Raw genomic sequence first — 22,227 nt, forward strand, 5'->3', positions numbered from 1 at the left:
GTGATAGCTAACCTACCCCTCCAGGAGCAGCTTCTTAGCATTTTCCTGCTACTGTGACTGCTCTCAGCCCTTCTCTCATAGTCTGACCTAGTTTATTTTACTCATTGCTGTTTCCTCCACAACCGGCTCAATAAATAGGAGCTGAATAAACAGATGCACAAATTCAGTCACGCGCCTGATAACCTCTGTGGGGATTACTTGTGGGAAATATATTTGGTATTTTTTCTCATAGTACAAAATAAAATCTTATATTAAAATATCCGGAACTGTCACACTGTCATCTTTTGTCGACTTCTACCTTCTGTTGCACTAGGGTTCTGCAATGCACTCAGATCCTGTGCCTGGCAGCACAGAGGTGAAGTGATGCTCACACTTCTGCTATCATCACAATTTAAAAAAATACAAACCAGTTTTAAGAATGAACCGTGAGAACATTATCACCAACCCACACCTACAAAGCATTTTAAGATATCCTTAATTTTTTCACAGTATATATTTATTATACATGGTATTGTGGAATGTTTTATTTTATTGGAGGCATCTCTCTCTATTTATCCCAGGCTGGCCTTGAACTTACAACCCTCTCCCCTTAGTCTCCCAAGTGCTGGGACGACTGGAATGTACCAACAAACGAGGTCAACTCCTTTCTTTAGTGTTTGAGACAGGGTATCTATCACTATAGAGCCCAGGCTGGCCTAGAATTCCTAATCCTCTTGACTTAGCTGTCTAAGTACCCCGATATTTGTGTACTTAGACTCTCAGTACTATTCTGGGGTTACACCAACCAAGACTTTTTTTTTTTTTTAAATAACAGGGTAGTTACTTCAAAGAGTTTAGGTTAAAAATAACAATATCAATGAAAAGGAATCAGGAATTGGAAAATATGGAAAATATTGAATAACAGTGATCCAGAAAGAGCATATTGCTGTAATGTTTAGGAAGTGTTAGAAAGAAATCAGACGAACATGACTTGTCAGGTGTAACTGAGGTGGCAGAAGGACAGTTAGTGGAGAGGCGTGGTTTGCTTCTGAGGCAACCAGACATACTAAGGCTGAAGAGCAGCTGGTACGGCAACAAAGGGACTAGTTGACAAAAGCTAACCCCCCAAAACCCCACTGAAACAACAGCAACAACAAAAACAGACCCCACCAAAGAGAGGCCTCCTGAAGAATCAGCAGCATAGCGGAGTTGCCAGCTAACACAAAGGTAGTAAAATTACTGGACTTAAAAAGGAGTTCCAGGTCCTGTGTCCCAAGAACCAAAAGAGATTCTGTCATCGTCTGTGCTGCCCTTCAATATGGCCTTTACATGCTGCCTTCTTTGGTGATTTTCAGAAGACTTTCAAACCTCACCCTCATCCTATCAGGCGCCTCGGCAAAGATATTTATTCATAATATCACAAGGGGTGCTACTACCTAACATGTTTACTCTCATGGTTGATCACAGAAATAAACATTTTGTGTATGTACCAAACCTTGTTTACTGTCTGTGTTCATGAGAAGGTCATTTTATAAAGTAACTGGGCATGCCACTAATAAGGAGTGTGGATTATAAACTATGAGGGTGAACTGAGTTTTGCGTAAAATCAGTTTCTAGATTAGAAAAAAAGAACATCAGAGCAACCTCACAAGTGATGTAGCTGAAAAACCTTGTGAGTAGGAAAAGAGGAAAACAGAAGTGTTCTTTGTTTTTTCTTTAAACTTTGGAAACAATGCATTTTTTTTCCATTTTTGCTCATGAAGAAAATTAAGTTTACAAAAAAATGTGTTTAAGTTTGTTGAGTGCCAGGAACACTGGAAGGAATTAACACCTTGGGGAGTCAAGGAGAGCTACAGGGACAGCCTAACAGCTGAGTAACATTTTAACTTTAAAAGGGCAAGGCAACATGGTCAATGGAAACAGAGAAGGAAAAGATGCTGCTTTGTGTGGGCACCTGCAGTATCCAGAAGAGGGCGCTATATCCCTCGGAGCCGGACTTACAGGTAGTTATGATCCACCCCACATGGACGCTGAGAACAGAATTCAGTTTCCCTGCAGGAACAGCAAGTACGCTTAGCCACTGAGCCATCATCTGTCCTGGCCCAAGAATAATAAGTAAAGGAAAAAAAAATGAGCTGAATGTTAACTCAGTTCTTGTCTAAGGCAGGGATATGAACTGGGAAATGAGTGCTTATGAAGAATATTTTATTGGTCAGAATTTCATGAAAGGCCCAGAATCCACTGTGGCTAGGTTAAGTAGAGGGATATACATCATATACATATACATGTATATCCTTCCTATAAATAAATAAACACACACACACACACACACACACACACTCCACACACACACAGAGTAATGTAGAGAATGTCTCCTGGAGCTACTAGGGGAGAAAAAAGCAAGCAAGCCTCTACCCTGAACCCTCTTGGATGATCTGAAGAGAGAGCACAGAGCTACAAGAAGACTATTGCCTCTTCTGAGATGAGGAAGCTACATATTTTGGGGCCTAGCGGAGCCAGGAGCAGCCTCACGTAATGACACATCTCCTAGTGGAGCTGGACAGAGGGGTTTGCAGAAGCCGCGGGGTACAGGGCCTCTGTCTTTCCGCCATACTCCCGTTCCACAGGGCTCTAAGCTGGTAGAACCTAAGTCACTCTGGGTATCTGGGTTAGGGAATCTGGGATGTGAAGTCTTTTAGGCTTCGGCAATACAGAAGGCATACCAGAGAGAGATTTTTTTTCGGAGTATGCCTGCGTCACAAATGACTTCATGTCAAGAGAATCTTCAGAGCAAAGCTCAAGGAAGTGGTAAACACCAATGGCAGCCATTTCTCCTTCAGCCTCAACATGCACTATAAAGTTCTCCGCAGACACCCATAGGCCTATTCTACAGAAGCTAAAAGACCACTTTTGGAATAGGAATGATAAAAACTATACAGCTACATACTTAAAGATTTATTTTATGTGCGTGTGTTTGTAAGCTTGTATGTTGCTAGTGCGTGGGCATCGGCAGTAGCCAGAAGAGGGCGCTAAATCCCTCGGAGCTGGACTTAGAGGTAGTTATCCACCCGACGTGGATGCTGAGACTAGAGAACTCAGGTTCCCTGCAGGAACAGCAAGTACACTTAGCCACTGAGTCATCATCTCTCCTGCCTTAAGGTACACATTTTTCTCTAAAATCTCTGATATGATTCTTAGAATTTGATTGCTTGTAGGAGACAGCAAAGGAGAAAGTGGCCTCATACTGGTTTGTTCTATGTGATTAGAGGCAGGTAAGATTACTTCAGACATGGTTGGAAAGACAATAGCAGTAGGAAGGGACAATTTAATTCTAATTGTGTTTATGTAAAAGAAAATGATAGCTGGATTTTCTGTGAGATGACAGAATTGTGACAAGTGTGTTGATAAAAAGATCCCTGGCTATAAACACATCTAAATGATCAAAATATCCAATTAAATATGCAAGGAAGGGCTCAAAAACGTGAAGAGCTGAAGGCGGGTGTGGACTCTTTGCTGATCCTCCCTCCCATAGGCTGGTTCTACTGGTGTTTATGGGAAACAGAGATCAGATTAGAGTCCTCAGGTGTAGGGGTCAGGGTCAAGTGCCTGGACAGACCCTCAGGACCTCAAAGGGCCACACCTTTGATGAAAGTGTAGGTTAGAAAAATTCCTGTTGGCATGGGAAGGTGCTAAGTTTTGGCTAGGGAAACAGAAGAAAACTTCTTGGAGAATTTATCACCATGTTGCAGATTTTACATGGGCTTGTAGATCAAAGCGACTGGTATGGGATGGCCCAAGATAGTTCATGGGAAAATCTATTTTTTTTCCTTTCTTACCACACATTTGCAATCTCTCTTGTGTGCCTTAAAATGTTGGACAAAGCAATTCTATCATTCCCCTGATGACACCTGAAATCTTCCTTCGGCGTTGCCCATTCCTTAACTCTTTCTGCACAGGAGTCATGGTGACCGCTGCTGACAGGTTGATCCCTAGGGGGTCAGAGCTGTTGTTACAAAGAGGGACACCGGTGACACACAGATTTGACTTCCCATTGTCCTCCTGAACAAGCTTCCAAATTTCTTTCCTCGTTTCTTCTTTAGTCACCCATGGATGATGCTGTCCTACCAATGAGAAGTTCAGGCCCCACACTTACGCCATGAGTTATCCTTAGCAAATGTTAGCCACCGACGGGGAGCAAATCCCTTATGATGTCAGCTTCCAATCACTGAATTCTAGATTCTTAAACTCCTTTAATATAAAGCTCAACCAAACTTAGGACTTTAGTTGATAGACTATAATTTTAAAATTTCTTCACTCTCACAGAAGATATTAATGAATATACCTTTTTCACATTTAATTGGTCACAAAGCAAAGACCAAGAACAGTCAATAGATTTCCACTTCAGGTTTCTCTAGGATCAGGAATAATTCTTTGAAGGTGGGTGTGGCCTCGTTAGTTCAGGAATTTATGATACAATTTTATCATGTAGAACTGAGAAGGCCCTTACTATTTGATTTGGTCTCATCTGACATGGGATTAACATGACACATGCCAGCAGCACCACCAACAGAGTGACAAGTGTCCTGAAGTCTGCTCTGTCATGTCCCTTGTTATCCAGAGCTTGCCTATAAATCCCCAGTGATGAAATTTCGCAGCCTCCCAAGGCAGCATCTCCTTGCTGTGGGCTCCAAGGCTCTGAACTTTTGACGTGGATTAATTCTGTCCCTCAGCTTATCTTGCGAGTCAGCATTTCCTTAGACCCTCTCATAACAGATCCACAGTCCTTAGTGGATAACTAGATTATATACCAGATTACACCTCCAATGACTGCCCTTACAAAATGCTAAAGAGAATTTATATTCTTTCTGGAAAGACTGACTAAAATCCTCTTGATATATCTTTGCACCCCAATCGCCCCACAGACAATCTAGCAATGTGGTCCCTGCCTCCTCTCCTTGTCCTACACCCAGTCTCTGAAACTCTCTATTTTCAGAGCTCTGCCACTCAGGTTCTGAGGAGAGCTCTCTGAAAACAAAAGCCCTCCAGCTGGGGGAACCAGCCTCTCAGGAAGCCAGCCAGGGGCCTGCTATTGTTACTTCACAGGTGTTGGCTGGAGGCTACCAGCCTGTAAAGGTTTCTCCCTTTACCCCAGATGATCTATCAAGATATCTGCATATTATTTTTTTTTTAAAATAAAAAGACACCTGTATATCCAAAAGAGATCATTTTTTTGATTAAAACACATACCAATAAAGTCTAAAAAATAACACAATTATCTCTATTTTATACTAAAGTTTATAACACTAGGTAAATCTGTTCTAAAGAGAGACTATTTAAATACATGCCTAAATGCTCCTCAATAGAAGCTAAAAAATCTTTTACAAGAGCATCATTGTTCATTTTTATAGCAGCTATAGCTTATGTACCATAAAACAAACTCCTTAATAGTGTACAATTCAGTGGTCTTTACTACACTCACAATCACCACCTCTATTGGATTTCATCATATTTCCATCACCTTAAAAATAAAGCCATTTGCCCAACGGGAATCATTCTCTCGTTTCTCCTCATACCAGCTTTTGGTAATCACTTATCTATTCTGTCTCTATAGGTTTGCCTATTCTGAATACTTCATATAAATGCTATGGTAGTTAGTCTCCAGTGATATGTTTATCTCACTTAGCACCACGTTTTCAAGGCTCATCTATATTGAAGCATATGCTAGTACCTCATTTCTTTATATTGCCGCCCCCCACAGAAAGTTTACCCTGGCAAAGGAGACCAGAATATGCCTCCTCTGAATCTGAAGGATTGCTGAGTAAGGATACTTAAAGAAAGGAGGCAGAAATTTCCCCCTCCTTCCTGTTTGCCTAAGAGCAAGACATACATCACAAAGATTACCCCTCATTCTTCCCCAGAAACGACAGAAACATCACTGGAGATTCCTGTAGGTCCTTATCTTGGGAGTTCAGCCAGAGGGACTTAAATAACCAACTTACTGACCTGACCTTCCCACTGCTAGTGCCCCAGCTTTTTCCCATTTCCAAGCCCAAGGATGCTTTCTTTCCTTTGTCTTGCTACTTCCCTGCTGAAAGGTGATTTTAAATTTGATCTACAAAAGTCTGGAAATATGTTCATCTTTCAGAGTTTCTTTAACACACACTGATCTCTAGTTCCATCTGTGTTAGCACATCTCTACAGTCCACTGTTCTTGGTCGATGCTGCTGAGTGGGCTGTTTCATTTATTTATTATTTGCTGGGGTTTATCCTGGGCAACGGGCGTCTCATGTTAACCTTATTAGTCTGTCTTTTGTTACAGAAATCTCTCCCAGCTACGGACTTAGGAATCCTGACAGGGAATAATGTTCCCTTCCTCCATGGAAGTATTTTGTTTACCTATTGAACAGTTAGTAGACTTTAGGTTTTTGTCTTTTTTTTTCTTACTATCTACACCGTTGCTATGGAATTCACTTCCAGATTATTGTGTGACTGATATTTTGCCATTTTCATTTCTCTTGGATAAACATCTAGAGGCAGAATTGATATTAAATTTTTGTTGGGATACTAAACTGTTTCCAAAATGAATGCATTTCACACCACACCCACAAGTTCGAATGTTTCAGTTTTTCTTACCCTCACCAACACTTATTATCTATTTTATTATCTGTCTTTATATATGTGAAGTGGTACCCTGGTGTGGCTTTGATGTATGTTTTTGAGGACATCATCAGGTGCTTATTTCCATTAATAACTCCTTTTAATAATAGCTATCTGTTTAAACCATTTGTGTGTTTTTTAAAATTGAGTTGTCATGCAGGCAGTAAGAAGCCTTTTATAGACCCAACTTCTTGTATTATAGATGTTGGTCCTTAGAGATATAAATCTGTGCATTATCTATATAAGTTCCTATATTATAGATAGGAGACCTATATTATAGGTATAAATCCTATATTTTATATACAAACTCCTGCATTATAGATATAAGTCCTATATTATAAATATAAGTCTCTGTCCTATAGATACAAGTCTATATTGTAGATAAAAGTCTTTGTATAATATAGACATGTCTTTATATTATAGGTATGAGTCTTCTATATTACGAACACAAATTCCTATATTACAGACATGAGTCCCTATAGTACATACAAATTTCTTGTTAGAAAAATGATTTGTGATCATATTCTCTTATTGTAGGCTTTTCTAAATAGTAATTAAAGTTTATGTCTTTCTTCTGGATTTGTTCCAATTTGGGAAGACCAGTGCTCATGACATACTCCAAAGAGAGTGCACAGCGGGAAGAAAAAAGCACAGTGATTATTCGAGAGCAGCGTGCTCAATGAACGCTGGCAAATGAATGAACAAAATGAATGTGTGTCCTCCTGCTTTGCGGCACTCCTCTCACGGCCCCCTCTGCTGGTCGTTCAGAGAAGTAATCATTTCAGTGCTCGAGGTCCCCCAAGAGGGGTGAAACATTAGGAAGGCGTGCCTGCTTCTGCATGTTCTTACTAAGCTGCTTTCTCCACTCCTCTGCTGTAACCCGCATCCACTACCCTACGGGAGTCTGCGGGGATTTCACAGTAAGAGGCAGCTTTATGTTCTGCTCTCTACACCCGAGACTCACTGGCTTAGGGAGAGAGAAACAGTTGTATTTTCAGCTTGATATTGACTCGGTAGTGGTTTCAGTGGTCCTGGATGTTTGTGCTATGGATGTTCATTTGGAGTTTATTCGGGGAACTCATACTTACTTCGTTATACTTCCAATCTTACAGTACTTCCCTCAGCACTGGTCCCTGTCTCACTAATTAAGCTCAGAGCTATCGTGGCGTAGACTTGCGGCTGAGAGGGAGGGAGCCTGCGTATCTATCTTTAGACCACCTGAATCTCTGCAGAGACCCAAGGCTGGCTGCCGGCTTTTGCACATTATTTATTCTGGTCTATTTTGCAAGGGAGGTTTGATACAATCCTTCCTATGTCCTGAGTGTTGAATCATAGGAAAAAAAAATCAGTGGTTAATAAAAGTTTGGGGAGAATCAAAAGACTTCTAGTAGAGACGACAGTGGAAAGGCAGAAACCAAGAAGGAATAAGCACGAGGTAGGCACGCTGGGCTCAGAAAGAACAAAGAGCACAGCTCTCCTTTCATTGTAACCGAATATAATCAACATTCTAATGTTACATAGGCAGAGCCGCCTGCCTGCTAGGGTTACTCAACTCATTTTCCTCCTGTGTACTCTACTGAGATGATTGTGGCATACATGTGATATGTATATATGGGTACCGACACTTAGGAACTAGTGGGGCATTCCTGGCATTTTGAGGCTGTGAATGCCTCCAGCAGAGAAAATGGAAAGGGGAATTTAAAAAATATCATAGGCTGGAGAAATGTCTCAGAAGTTGAGAGCCCTTGCTGAGCAATCATGAGGACTGGAATTGATATTTCAAATACTCACCCAACAAGCCCAGGAATGAGTAGAAACAGGAGGATTGCTGGGGCTTGATAACTTCTAGCCTGGCCAAGAAACCATGATCCCCGTGTTCTGGGAGAGTGGCAGAGGAGGACATCTAATGTCTGCTTGTGACCCCAGTGTCCATATAGGAGTGTGTCCTCTTACACACATATGCACATATGGTCTCTCTCTCTCTCTCTCTCTCTCTCTCTCTCTCTCTCTCTCTCACACACACACACACACACACACACACTGCTTTCTAAGTTAGAGGACTGAGGGACTATCTAAGCATATTCTGATTGCTAGAGCAAAATGCACCAAATTAGGTGATTTATAAATAGAAATTTGTGGCTCCAAGTTCTAGAGGATGGAGGGTTTCAGTTCAAGGTATTAAATACTTCAGTATCTGGTGAGGATCAATTTTCTCACAGTTGTAGCCTTATAGTTGTATCTTTCCGTAGAAAAGGGAGATCAAATTCCTTTGGCCTCTTTTATAAGGGGACTAATACCATTCCTGAACATTCCATCCTCATGACTTTGTAATCATCTTTGAAAAGCCCGTGGAGGTTAAGCTAGGGAGGGGTGGTACAAATGTTCAGAGAGAGTTACCCTGAACACACCGACTTAGCCTACTTTGGAGAAAACAATTAGCAGACCCCCAAAATCACTTATAATACCATGTGGTACTCACACAATGCATTCTCTTCACCTATAATACCACGTGGTATTCACACAATGCATTCTCTTCACCTATAATACCACGTGGTATTCACACAATGCATTCTCTTCACCTATGATACCACATGGTACTCACACAATGTATTTTCTTCACCTATAATACCACATGGTATTCACACAATGCATTTTCTTCACCTATAATACCACAGGGCATCCACACAATGCATTCTCTTCTCCAAAAACGTGAGCACTTTCGAGATTGCTTACATCACATGAAGAAAGGACATATTTCATCAGTTGACTTAAGGCTCAGGGGCTAACTCTGTTTTAGATATAGGGAGGAAGGTCAGTGGTGTTCAGGATTGGAAGTGAGTTAGACACTCCACCCATGTAAGATTCTTTATACTTCATGTATAAAAACCACATGAAGTGGAGTTACAATTTTACAGATTAAAGAGTCATCCAAATCACTGATCAGAATCAAACCACACCTGTCACAATTTGAGGCCTTTTTTTCCTCAGCAATTCTGTGTTCTTATTCACATTTCTGGTTAATTGAAAGCCTTTACCTGGAAGGGTAGGTGGAAGAAGGCTGAGCCCATGCCCAGTTATTCTGTCTGATACTGGGGGGTTGGGGTAGTGGCTTCTAAAACAGTCCCCCCAAACATGATAGAATGAATCGACTTCTATGGTCTATACTTTGAAGGACTTAACTATGGATTCTGCAAGTAGGCAGCCGTGTACAGTACCTCTGCCCTCCTGTTTCTGTTCGAGTACACCAGCCGAGGGATTTTCTTATTCCCGCCCCATCCCTGCCTCTTCATTCTGCAAAGTCTGCCTTTCACAAAACAGCATTCTCTCCCTGCTTGAAGAACAACCGTGTGGGATGCAGGGAAATCTCTTCTCCCTGTGAGCGTCTAGTAAAGGACTGAGCGGCAGGACGGTAGACTCCGGCCAAGGACAGGACGTCCTTGATCACTGCAGACGTGAGGTCAGGCTGAGTGTTGCTCTGGTGGCATATATGGATGGAGACACTGAACCAAGTCACACAGCAAACCTTGAGTTGCTAGTTTAGGTATGAAGAGCAACTATTTCTCGGCTTTCTGCTTTTATCTGTGTTTAAATTTTTAACATTGTTTACTTTATATCCTGACTGCAGTTTTCCTTCCCTCCTCTCCTCCTTTTCCCTCCCTGCACCTTCCCTCTGTCCCTGCTCCATCCATCACTCCTCCTTTGTTATTCAGAAAAGGGAAGGCCTCCCAAGGATATCAATAAAATATGGCACATCAAGTTGCAGTAAGACTAAGCACCTTCCATTGTATTAGGGCCGAAATAGGCAAATTTTCAGGATTAAGTTGACAAATTTAAAACTTTGATTTTTTAACATATTAAAAGGCATTTTAAGACTTTCTTTTGAAAATTATAGCTATAGTGTTCTTACCCATGTATTTGTTCACTTATTTATTTATTTATTTACTTGTGGTGATTAAAATCCAACCCAGAGCTTCCCCTTCTGAGCCATAGCTCCAGCCTCAATCTATGTCTATGTCAGGATTTCACACACATACACACATCAGGCTCCTAGTGAAGTCCTGCCTGGCGCATCATTGTGTAGGGTGGTCTCTGTGCTGTCCTAGGTTCTGAAACTTAGTTACTTCACACTTACCACACCAAGGTTCTGAAACCCAGATGCTTCACACTAGCCATACAAAGGTTCTGAAACCCAGACACTTCACACTTGCCACACCAAGGTTCTGAAACCCAGATGCTTCACATTTGCCACACCACAGTTCTGAAACCCAGACGCTTCACACTTGCGACATTGAGGTTTTGAAACCTAGAGTCTTCACACTAACCACACCAAGGTCCCGAAACCCAGTCACTTTACCCTTACCACACTGAGGTTTTGAAACCCAGAGTCTTCACACTAACCACACCAAGGTTCTGAAACCCAGGCACTTCACACTTGCCACACCAAGGTTCCGAAACCCAGACGCTTCACAATAACCACCCCAAGGTTCCGAAACCCAGACGCTTCACACCAGCCACACCAAGGTTCTAAAACCCAGACACTTTACACTAACCACCCCAAGGTTCCGAAACCCAGACGCTTCACACCAGCCACACCAAGGTTCTAAAACCCAGACACTTTACACTAACCACCCCAAGGTTCCGAAACCCAGACGCTTCACACCAGCCACACCAAGGTTCTAAAACCCAGACGCTTCACACCAGCCACACCAAGGTTCTAAAACCCAGACGCTTCACACTTACCACACCATTTCACCTTCCAGTTGCGATTGGCATCAACTCCGCGGCAGCGAAACCTAGAGTTTCTGGACCTTGTCTTTCTCCAGAATCGATCCTAGACATGATTAAAACATCAGGCAGTGAACACGGTACTTAAGAGGTGTTTTAGCTTCATTTCCATTGCTGTGATAAAAATACCCTGACAAAAGGAAAGTTGGAGGAGAAAGGGTTTGTTTGGATTACACTTCCAGGCTGCAGTCTGTCATTTTGCGTGGGGGAGGGGAGGGGGTCAAGACAGGAATTGGAGCAGCTAGTCTCTTAGCTTTCTCTTCTCTTATACAGTCCAGAGCTGGGTCCGTGAGATGGTGCTGCCCACACTGAGCTAGTTCTTCCTAAATGAATTAACAATCCAGGCAATCCCCTACAGATGTGCCCACAGGCCAGCCTGATCAGATCGCAGGCAATTCTAGATTGCATTAAGTTGTGATTCTAGATGGTGTTGAGAGTTAAACCTAGTCAGCACAAAAAGACATTCATATGTATTTTAGTTGCCCAGTGGGTAAAGGCACCACAGCACCTTGGGGTGAGTTCCTCTAGCACAGACCAGCTAGGAGAAGACAGAGGCAAGGATTAGCCCGGCCCCAGCCCCATGCTCTGCTTTCTGCCACCATCTTAGTGTCTCCTATATTTTTGGCTTTTTTCTTAGACCGTTTGATACAATGTATTTTAGTCATTTTCTCCTCTATCTCCTTTGGTTTATCTTTATAGGCAAACTGAATAGGTTAGGCAATGCTAGTGATTTTTAATAATGTATTTGGAAAGGGAAATCTTTATTTCTATAAAATCGTATGCAAAAGCAAGTTATGAAAATGACTGAGGATGAAGCCTCTGACGTCTCTTGAACCCACTAGAGGGCAGATCAGCAAACTCCTTTCCCGATTCACTATTGTTTTATGGCCTATTCAGTCTCCTCTTCAATGTATAGGCAAAGCAACTTACGTGTGTCCAGCTGAAATGGTACCCATCGACATTAAACACAGGCATGATATAGAAGTAGAGATGATTCAACATTTTTCTCATGGCTGGGTCAGTCTTGTAGGTCAGAAGGGCCTGAAAGACAAAGGAGACACTTCCCTGATTGCTGGATACCCAAAGTGAGTTTAAGAGAAAAACAAGTGGGAGAAAACCTCTCTGTTCAGAGAAGGATCACACACGCTGGACTGAAAAGTAACAAGTGAAGGGAACTGTGCTCTGTTATTTTCTCTGAACAAGACTCTTGAAATTTGCAGGCAAATGGATGGATCTAGAAAAAACCATATTGAGTGAGGTAACCCAGACCTAGAAAGACAAATATAATATGTACTCACTCATAAGTGGCTTTTAGACATAAAGCAAAGAAAAACCAGCCTACAGTTTGCAACCCCAGATAACCTAGACAACAAAGAGGATCCTAAGAGCGATATACATGAATCTACATAGGAAGGAGAAAAAGACAAGATCTCTTGAGTAAATTGGGAGCGTGGGTCACATGAAAGGGCAGAAGGGGAGGGGTAGGAAGGGAGTGGAATGAAGAAAAATGTATAGCTCAATAAAAACAATAAAAAAGACTCTTGGTTACCAATATTACTGGTAATATTACCAACAATAATAACTTTTTGTTGTTGTTGCAAATTCTTCTATTTTATTACAGAAATCCCGGGCAAATCCTTCAGTGAATGGACTTTGTATTAACACAAAGCTTCTAAGTGAAAACTAAAATGAACTATAGAGAACTTAAGCCAGATCTCAAATAATTACACATTGGCCCAAGGGCCACCAGCCAGGAGACTTGCTTCAGAGCTGACAATGGTACTCTTTTTTTTTTTTTTTTTAATAACACAATTCTTTATTGATACTTGGGGAATTTCACATCATGAACTCCAATCCCACTCACCTCCCAATCTTCCCTCACCCCTGCAGCATCCCCGCAGCCCCCCAAAATCAATTCAAAACAAAACAAACAAAAAAGCCCACCCTGTTCCTCTTCCAACCCTCTTCATTTCTCCTAGTGGTATTAGGTGCTGCAGTGTGTTACACAGTGTATCCTTCTGTCTAATCAGCCCCTCCCACAAAATGTTCATTATAATGAGTCATTGGTCTGACTCACGGCCCCTGGCACACTGTCATCACCGGACCCTCACCAAAAACTCCTCTTGGATACCCTTCTGCTGCCCTGAGTCATGGAGATCCTGCCATTATCATTCTACAGGATTAGTCTGTTCATACTTCAATGGTCATAGATTGGGTAGATGTTAGGGTGGGTCCATTCAAGGCCCAGGATGTGGGTCTTAGTGGTAGCTGAGCTGGTTGGCTGGGGCCCTGAGACCACGCCTCTCAGGCAAGGGGCAGAGCCAGCCCTCCTAGGCCCATGCCATTGGGACCAGCTCCCCTGTACCCATGGTGAGGGGCGGGGCCAATTCTTCTGCTGCTGTGTTCAGCAAGGGGCAGGGCCAGCTCTCTCCCAGGGCCAGTGAGGGGTGTGCGGCTCAGCATGGCCTGCAGATTTCAACACACATGGTTCCTCTTAACCTGCTTTGGCGTCATGGGCCACTAACATCTTCACAGACCCCAGCTGCAACAGGAACATGGACCCAGAAATGACTTTCAGCAGCTTGGGTCTCTACGTTACCATGGCCCCTATGGCAGTATAGGCTACCTTGATCAGTATGGTCCTGGTAGGAGTAAGGCCACTGGACACCAACATGGTCTCATGTGGTTGTCTGGACCCCTAACATCCACACAGCCCTCTCTGGTAACAGAAGCCATGGACATCAACTCAAATCCTGGATGCTGCTGTGCCATAGACCAAGACATGACTCCAGGCAGCATCCCGGGCCCAGATGACACCATGGTCCCGTGTGGCAGTGTAGGCCACCCAAATCAGCATGATCCCAGTGGCGACATGTCCCTCAGACACCAACAAGGCCAAAGGTTTCAGCCTAGACCCTGAGTATCCATGTGGCCTTTGGTGTTACTATGGGCAATGGGTATCAACACAAACTCTGGCTGTAGTAGGACCAAGGACCCAGACAGGGTCTTTGGTAGCAGCTGGGGCCCAGAGGTCACCATGGCCCCAGGTGACAATGCAAGCCACTCAGATTGGCATGACCTTCACAACAGCATGACCCTCAGACACTGACATGGTTACAGGTAGTAGACCAGACCCCTGGGATTGTCAAGGCTTTCAATGTATAGGAGCCATGGACATTAACACAGACCCCAGTTGTGGTAGGGCGACAGGCACAGACCTGGTCCTAGGCAGTAGCCCTGGCCTGGATGACACCATTGCTCTGGGTGTAGTGTAGGCCACTCAGATTGGTCTGGCCCCCGAGACAGCTTGGCCCTCAGACACCAACATGGCCCCAGGTCGTGGATTAATCTTGATTGTTTATCAGCAGAGCCCATAAATAGGTGAACAAATTCTTAGAGTGTTTCAGCTCTGCCTAAATTTTTGCGCTAATGAAAAAAGGTAAGAAATATAGAGATATCGTGCATGCATGTGTATGTTGGAAATTAATCCTAGACAAGTAGTTTTCCTCTGATCTAAACCCTAGATGTAATTATTAATATATGGAATATAAATGTATATGTGAATATATGAATATGTGTATACGTGAACTTTGGATTCTACAATTCCCTTCCCTGACACATCATACCACACATTATTTACATGTCACATGCTTGTAACATGACAGCCTCAAGCCTTCATACTTATCGTTTGGAGACTATTCTCTCTTGACTTCTCTTGAAAAGTTTAGTGGCTGACAGACCTTCGTCACCTTACGAAAGCCCCTTTGGGGTCTTGTTCTGTGTGTGTACGCTCATGTCTGTAAAGGGGCGTGGTACATATGTGTGTACAGGTCAGAGGACAATGAAGGGTGTCATTCCTCAGGTGTTGTCTACCTCATTTTTATTTTAAGATATGGTCTTGCCAGGTGATGGCGGTGCACTCCTTTTAATTCCAGAACTTGGAAGGCAGAGGCAGACAGATCTCTGTGAGTTTGAGGCCAGACTGGTCTACAGAGAGAGTTCCCAGAGAGGTCCTAAAACTACACAGAGAAACTCTGTTTTGAAAAACCAAAAAAACTAAAAAAAAAGACATAAAGGCATGGTCTCACTAACGTGAATTTACCAAGTAGGCTAAGTTGGCTGGCTAGTAAGGCACAGTGATCCACCTGCCTTCACTTCCTGGTATTACAAGTGTGTATACACCCAACAGATTTAAAATTAGGTTCCAAGGTCTGAATTCAGTTTCTATGCATCTAGGGCAAGTACTTGTCTGACTGAGCTGTTGTTATAATTGGATTTTACTTAAATTTGATGCCACATCTGAGGACTTTGCATTACAATTTTGGAGTCAGACAGAAGCCCATAGTGTACACTTAAGTTAGGTAGAGAAAACAGACATTTAAAAATCCATTTGTATGGAATAGAACTGCTTGTCCCTGTGTGGGATATCTGGGAGAAACAGGAAATTTCTAACAATGGTTGTCTCTGGGGAGTTGGCCCAGGATATAGTGTGTGGGAAGGAGTCTTTTCATTTAAAATCCATTTAGGCTATCTGAATTTTTCTTTTACCATATTCAAAGTGCAATTCAAAGTATCTCTTAAAAATAGTTCCACATTATTAAATGTGATTGACATACAAAAGTTGTACATATTTAATGCATACAGTTTGCTTAATTTAGAAATAAGTATACCTTGGTGAAACTATTACCATAATCCATGCCATAAACATATCCATGGCCTCAAAAAGCTTCCGCTTGCCTTCTTTATTATGTCTTGTGAGGTGGGAACACTTAAGACATGGCCTTTTAGTAAAGGTTAAAGGATATGATGCAGCAGTGCTAACTGTAGGTCCTATTTGCCACAGCTGGTCTCTAGGACTTATTCGAGATGAGATTTGCACACTATGACATTAACGAGCATTCTCCTGCTTCTAGCTTGATGTCTATTGATGACAGAGAGCCTGACCAAAAGCCACTTGTGGAGGAAAGGGTTTATTCACTTCTATGCCATAGTCCACCATCAAAGGTGAGTCAGGCTAGGAACTCAGGCATGAACTTGGAGGCAGGAACTAAAGCAGAGGTGTGGAATGTAGCTTATGGACTTACTCTTCATGGCCTGTTTAGCTTGCTTCCTTGTATGGCCCAAGATTACCAGCTCTCCTGTGGCACCACCCACTGTGGGCTGGGCTTGTCTGCATCAATCATTAATCAAGAAAATGCCCCACAGATTGGCCTTCAGGCACATGTCTTTAAACCTAGCACTTAGAAGGTGGAGGTAGGTGAATTGAACAGGTCAGACAGTTTTATCTACATATTAAGTTCCAGGCTAGCTAGGGCTACAGACCCTGTCTCATAAACAAATAAAGTAAAACAAAACTCAAGCCATATTGTACTCTTTTTAAAGGCTCAACAGTAAGTTGTTGGCCAGCTTCAACAGAATGTCCACAAATAAGCAAAATTTCTATTAACTAATGTCTTTACTGTACAAATACTGGAAAGTTGATCTTCTTTAACAAGTTGTACTGGTTACTTTTCTATTGATGTAATAAAACACAATGACCAAGGCAACTATAGAAGGAAAAGTTTAATTGGCTTATGGTTCCAGAGGGATTGGAGTCTGCATGGCAGAGAAATATGGCAGCAAGCAGCAGACATGGGTGCTGGAGTTGAAGCTCATAACTTGAACTACAAATATAACACAGAGTCTTCTGGGAAGGGCTTGGGGCTTTTGAAACATCAAAGCCCTCATCAGTAATATAATTCCTCCAGGACCACCACACCTCCTCAAATGGCTCTGCAAAACTGTCCTTAAAAGCTCCACACAGCCAAGGATGACCTTGATCTTCTGGTCCTACTGCCTCTGCCTCCTGAATGTCAGGATTGCTGGCACACAATGCCACACCTTGCTTATTTGGTCCTGTGGATTAAACCAAGGCCAGTATATGCCAGTCAAGCTCTTTACCAACTTGATCTGTGCATCCTTAGCCCATAAAGCTCCTTATAAATATTTTAGCTGTTGACCACTTATCATTCACAAATGCACTTTCCCTGTCCACTGTGCAAGGTTTTATGTAGCAGATTGGTTCCTTTGCCAGGCAGAAGCTTTCCATTTTGATACAGTACTAGTTATTTTGTTACCTGGGCTTTTGATGTGATATCTATAACTTCAAGGTTATAGCAAGCAGTTTCTCCTTTATATTCTCTTCTGGGAGTTTTGTGGTTTCTGATTTTAGGTTTAGGTCTTTTGCCCATTAAGTTGATTCTTATACAGGACACAATGGTCCAATTTCAGTCATTTTCAAGTAAAAACCCAGTATCTCTGGCGTCAGTTATTGAAGAGGCTACTGGTTTTCCTGGTTTTACTTGGCCCTTTTAATTTAGATTTACTTTGTCCTTTATTTTCCATATCTGCTTACTTTTCTGGTACTTTCAATAAGACATTGAATAGAAGTGGTCAGAATAGGCATCCTATGTTGTGCTAGACCTTAGTGTAAAATCTTCCAGCCATTACCTGTTGATTATGATATTATAATATTAATCTTTCTATAAAAGACCTTTATTATGTTGTGGAACTTTCCGTCTACACACAAACTATTCTTAAAATCAAGGATGATGAACTTTCTCAAATGTCTTCTCTCTGTCAATTGAGACAATCATGTCATTATTATCTTTCAGTTTGTCAGTGTGATGTAGTCCATTGATTGATTTGTATTTTTTAAAACTTGCCTTGCATGCTGGGAGTAAATCCTATTTTATCATGGTATATAATCTTTTGATGTGTAATATATCTACTGTGTGTATGCTCTGAAATGTTATGCAAATATTATTGTGATATTACATAACCTCATTTTTTCCAGTATATGTTGCCATTTAATAAGTTGAGAGTTTATTTATTATAGCTCATAAATGGTGTTCTAGTATAGATCATGTATAACATGCCTTAATTTGTTGAGGGACATTTAGATTGTGCATGATGCTTCATTTTAAACTGTGGCAAATGTTCTTACATATTTCTTCTATATATGTGTGCGTATTTATTTTTTCATTAAAATTAAGTTTTACTCAGAATCTCTCTGTGTGTGTGTGTGTGTGTGTGTGTATGTGTGTGTGTGTGGTGCTTTCATGTATGTGTGCATATATATGTGAAGGCCAGAGGTCAACCTCAGCTGTCACTTCTCAGGTGCTGTTTACCTTGGTTTTTGAGACAGGATTTCTCACTGTCCTGGAACTGGCCAAATGGAGTAGCTAGCTGACCAGCAAGTGCTAAGTCTCTGACTGTTTCTACCTTTCGGGCACTGAGATCACAAATGTGTACACCACATCTAGCTTCCTAGCTTCTTGTGTTTCTTATTTATTTATTTATTTATTTATTTAATTATTTTTTTTACATGGTTCCTGTGATCAAACCCCAGGTAACTTAAAAAGTTATGAGCTGACAAGACAGGTCAGTGCATAAAAGAATCACTTCACGAGCCCAGACATTCCACTTATCCCATATCTTCACTCTTTTGGATCCTTCTTTCTTCCCATTAATTCTGAAAACAAGGCCAATCATCTTAAAAAAAAAAACCCGTCCTATTTTATAATATTTTATTGTCGTTAACAGATGTTGGATTTGAGCAAGTGATTTTTTATAAATGTGTGAACATGAATCCTGTTGTTACAATGTTCTTCGCTCAACATTTTTATTGTTAAATTGTCCTTGTATTCCTGAGATAAACCTTGTTCTTGTTTGGTTTTAGACCTGGGGTTGTATGACTCTCTTGTGGTTTGGGGAGTATTTTAAAGATGTATTTGTGTGATCAGTTGTTCATTTACCTGTGCCTAGAGGAGAAATGAATTACATAGGAAAGAAGACCCAACGGGACAAATGCTTTGACGCTGTCATCGGCTCCCTCATTTCCTTACCCCTTCTCTTCCTTTGATTTTTTTTTTTTTTCCGAGACAGGGGTTCTCTGTAGCTTTGGTGCCTGTCCCGGAACTAGCTCTTGTAGACCAGGCTGGTCTCGAACTCCCAGAGATCCGCCTGCCTCTGCCTCCCGAGTGCTGGGATTAAAGGCGTGCGCCACCACTGCCCGGCCTGATATTTTCTTGAGCTGAAGTTTGCCCTACTAACTTCAAGGTTTCATTCTATTAATGCATTTGCTTAGAATTTTAACTGCCTCTCACACTGACACAGTTGTATTCTATATGTTTCAGAAAACGTTTATCCTTTTTGCGTGTCTGCCTGATGAACTTATATGTGCCACAGGTGTGCAGGTGCCTGTGGAGACCAGAGGGCATCAGATTCCTGGGAACTAGAGTTAAAGGCATTGTGAGCCACCCGATGTGGACGCTGGGGTCAAACACAGTTTCTGTGCAAGAGCAGCAAGTGCTCTGACCCATGGCGCCATCTTTCCGGTTCCTTCTGTTTGTTTTTATATGCAGTAACTTTAATATTCAGTTCTAGACATTTTCCATGCTTTATTTAAAGCATGAGTCACAAGTTATAATACATGTTTTGTTTTTTAAAACCTGAGCTTTTAAAAAGATTTTAGAGAAGAAAGTTTCTAACAATTGCTTTATAGAGAACTGTATCACTATGATCAAGAATGTAGTCTTGGTCTTGGTCAGGTTTTGTGGATGCTCCATTTGACCTTGAAAACAATAGGCAGCCTCTAAGTACTGAATGTAGGGTCCTGTGTATTAGACTATGTTTACGATATTGTTCATGTCACCCATCTCATATTTTTGCTATACAACTATAAGCTGCCTTAATCATGGAAAGTTTCAAAAAACCTAATTTTTATGTTTTGGCTTTATGGGTTTTTCTTTCCTGTCACTTTGGTTTTATGTATTATGAGGCCATTAATTTTAAAGATCTTCATTCCTGAATATTAATCAAGGATGCTGTTTTCAAGTGGTCTATTTTGGAATGGGTTTAATCTGGAAGACTTGCTAGCATGTGTTCTGCCGCACAACAATCAGGGTGCCGTTGTAATGCGTGTGCTATATTTGTGATTTTTATAATTCTTTAAGAATTGCATTCTTCTCCATCTGGTCAGACAAAGCAAGAATGATCCCGATGTGAGGACTGAGGGGTGCCGAGTGGGAAGACCAAGTGGGATGACCGAGGAGTGGGATGACCAAGGAGTGGGATGACCGAGGAGTGGGATGACCAAGGAGGGGGATGACCGAGGAGTGGGATGACCAAGGAGGGGGATGACCGAGGAGTGGGATGACCAAGGAGTGGGATGACCGAGGAGGGAGATGACCGAGGAGGGGGATGACCAAGGAGGGGGATGACCGAGGAGGGGGATGACCAATCTTGCTTGACTGCTTCAAGCAGTAAGGATGCAGATCTTTTCCTTTTCTGTAGTTTAGACATGAGCATGTATCTACTTTCTGTTATTTAACTCACAACCAAAAGAATGGAAGTGCGTGCTTTTATTTGAACATACAGACCTCTTTTTAGAAACTAACACACACCACCATTTACACAGAGAAGGAGGTGCCCAGTACCCAATAGTATCTGGACTTGACGAGTTTCATTTCCTGAGTATTATTATTATTGTCACTTATGAGGAATTGAGTAACGGTCTGGAAGCCAGTCACAGAAACATTCACCACCCGCCTCAGTGTGGCAGATTCTTGGAACTGCACTCCCCTGGCTCCACTTGATCTGGGAAAGGCTTCAATAAAACAGATTTCTGATTTTAAATGAAAAGATGTCAAAGAAAGTTTTGAATGTTATATTAGGTAAACTAATAGAAGACACAAATAGTATTAGATCACATCAGATGCTAGTTAAGAAAGAGAATTGATATACGGTGTTTACTACCTACCAAGACTGCTTTGTTTTCCTGAAATATATACATACCACAAATCAAAATACACAGAAAAATGTGTATTTAAAATAAAAGGTAAAAATTTACACCACTAAGTTCTTTTTGTAGAAGGACAAAAGTATGCTGAAGTCTGCCTTCTGTTTACTATTTTTGGAGCTGGTTAGGTGTTGCTTCAAGCTCCATGACAACCTGGAAGAAAGGGTCATCTCTTTGAAGACCGGGTTATCGCTTCTTTAGAAAAAGTAGCTTTTGAGATTTCTTCTATTACTATTTTTTTTCTAGTAGAATCACTTGTACAAAAAATAATCACACATTCAATGAAGGGCACACCAGGAGGGCTGAGAATATAATAACTGAGCCAAAGGAAGGGGCACAACCACCATCAGTCAGGAGAAACATCCTTACTCCAACTGCAGTGGCGTAAAATGATGTAGAAAGGAACTAGGCTTCAACACTAAAGTGGGGGCAGCTTAGCGAAAAAACCTGATATGTCAAACTCGAGTGGAAGAACTGATGAGAGCCAGAGGGACTTTGTGATAAGCAAGGGAAGGCTTAGTCAAGAAAGTCCTAACACCAGTCTAAGGTGCTTGTCAAATACAAAATGGCCAACTAAACAACAAACTCGGTGAAGGAGAGATGAAGAAATGAAGATCATGTGCTAATCCTGTAATTCCTAGTTACCTGCCCTCTGTGTTTGTGTGTTCATTCATGTGTGTGCAGGTACGTGGGCATATGGCATCCAGGAATCAAACTCAGGTAACCTTCCTCAGGAGCTGTCCCCCTTGTGTTTGAGAAAGAATCTCACTGGGTCCTATGGCTTGCCAATTGGGCTAGACTGGCTGGCCAGCAGTCCCCATGGGTCCTCTGTCAGTGTGAGCCATACAGTTAGCTCTTTTTAAACATAAGTCCTGGGGACCGAACTTGGGTACTAGTGCTTGTAAGGAAAGCACTTGACCATATGAGCTGTCTCCTAGTGCCTAGTTTTTGTTCTCAATTTAGAT

General features: G+C 41.8%; 1 protein-coding gene across 1 annotated transcript in view; it reads right to left on the reverse strand.

The window, feature by feature from the left end:
* Cpa6 (carboxypeptidase A6) overlaps positions 1 to 22,227 on the reverse strand; it is a 314,726-nt gene that overhangs the window by 54,628 nt on the left and 237,871 nt on the right. The window contains exons 7-8 of the mRNA XM_057791043.1: positions 12,352 to 12,462; positions 11,377 to 11,467 (exon numbers count right to left, since the gene is read on the reverse strand). Coding sequence (XP_057647026.1) covers positions 11,377 to 11,467; positions 12,352 to 12,462 — 202 coding nt within the window. The remainder of the gene's footprint in view (positions 1 to 11,376; positions 11,468 to 12,351; positions 12,463 to 22,227) is intronic.

This window comes from Chionomys nivalis, chromosome 16, assembly GCF_950005125.1.
Source record: "Chionomys nivalis chromosome 16, mChiNiv1.1, whole genome shotgun sequence".
NCBI classification, from domain to species: Eukaryota; Metazoa; Chordata; class Mammalia; order Rodentia; family Cricetidae; genus Chionomys; species Chionomys nivalis.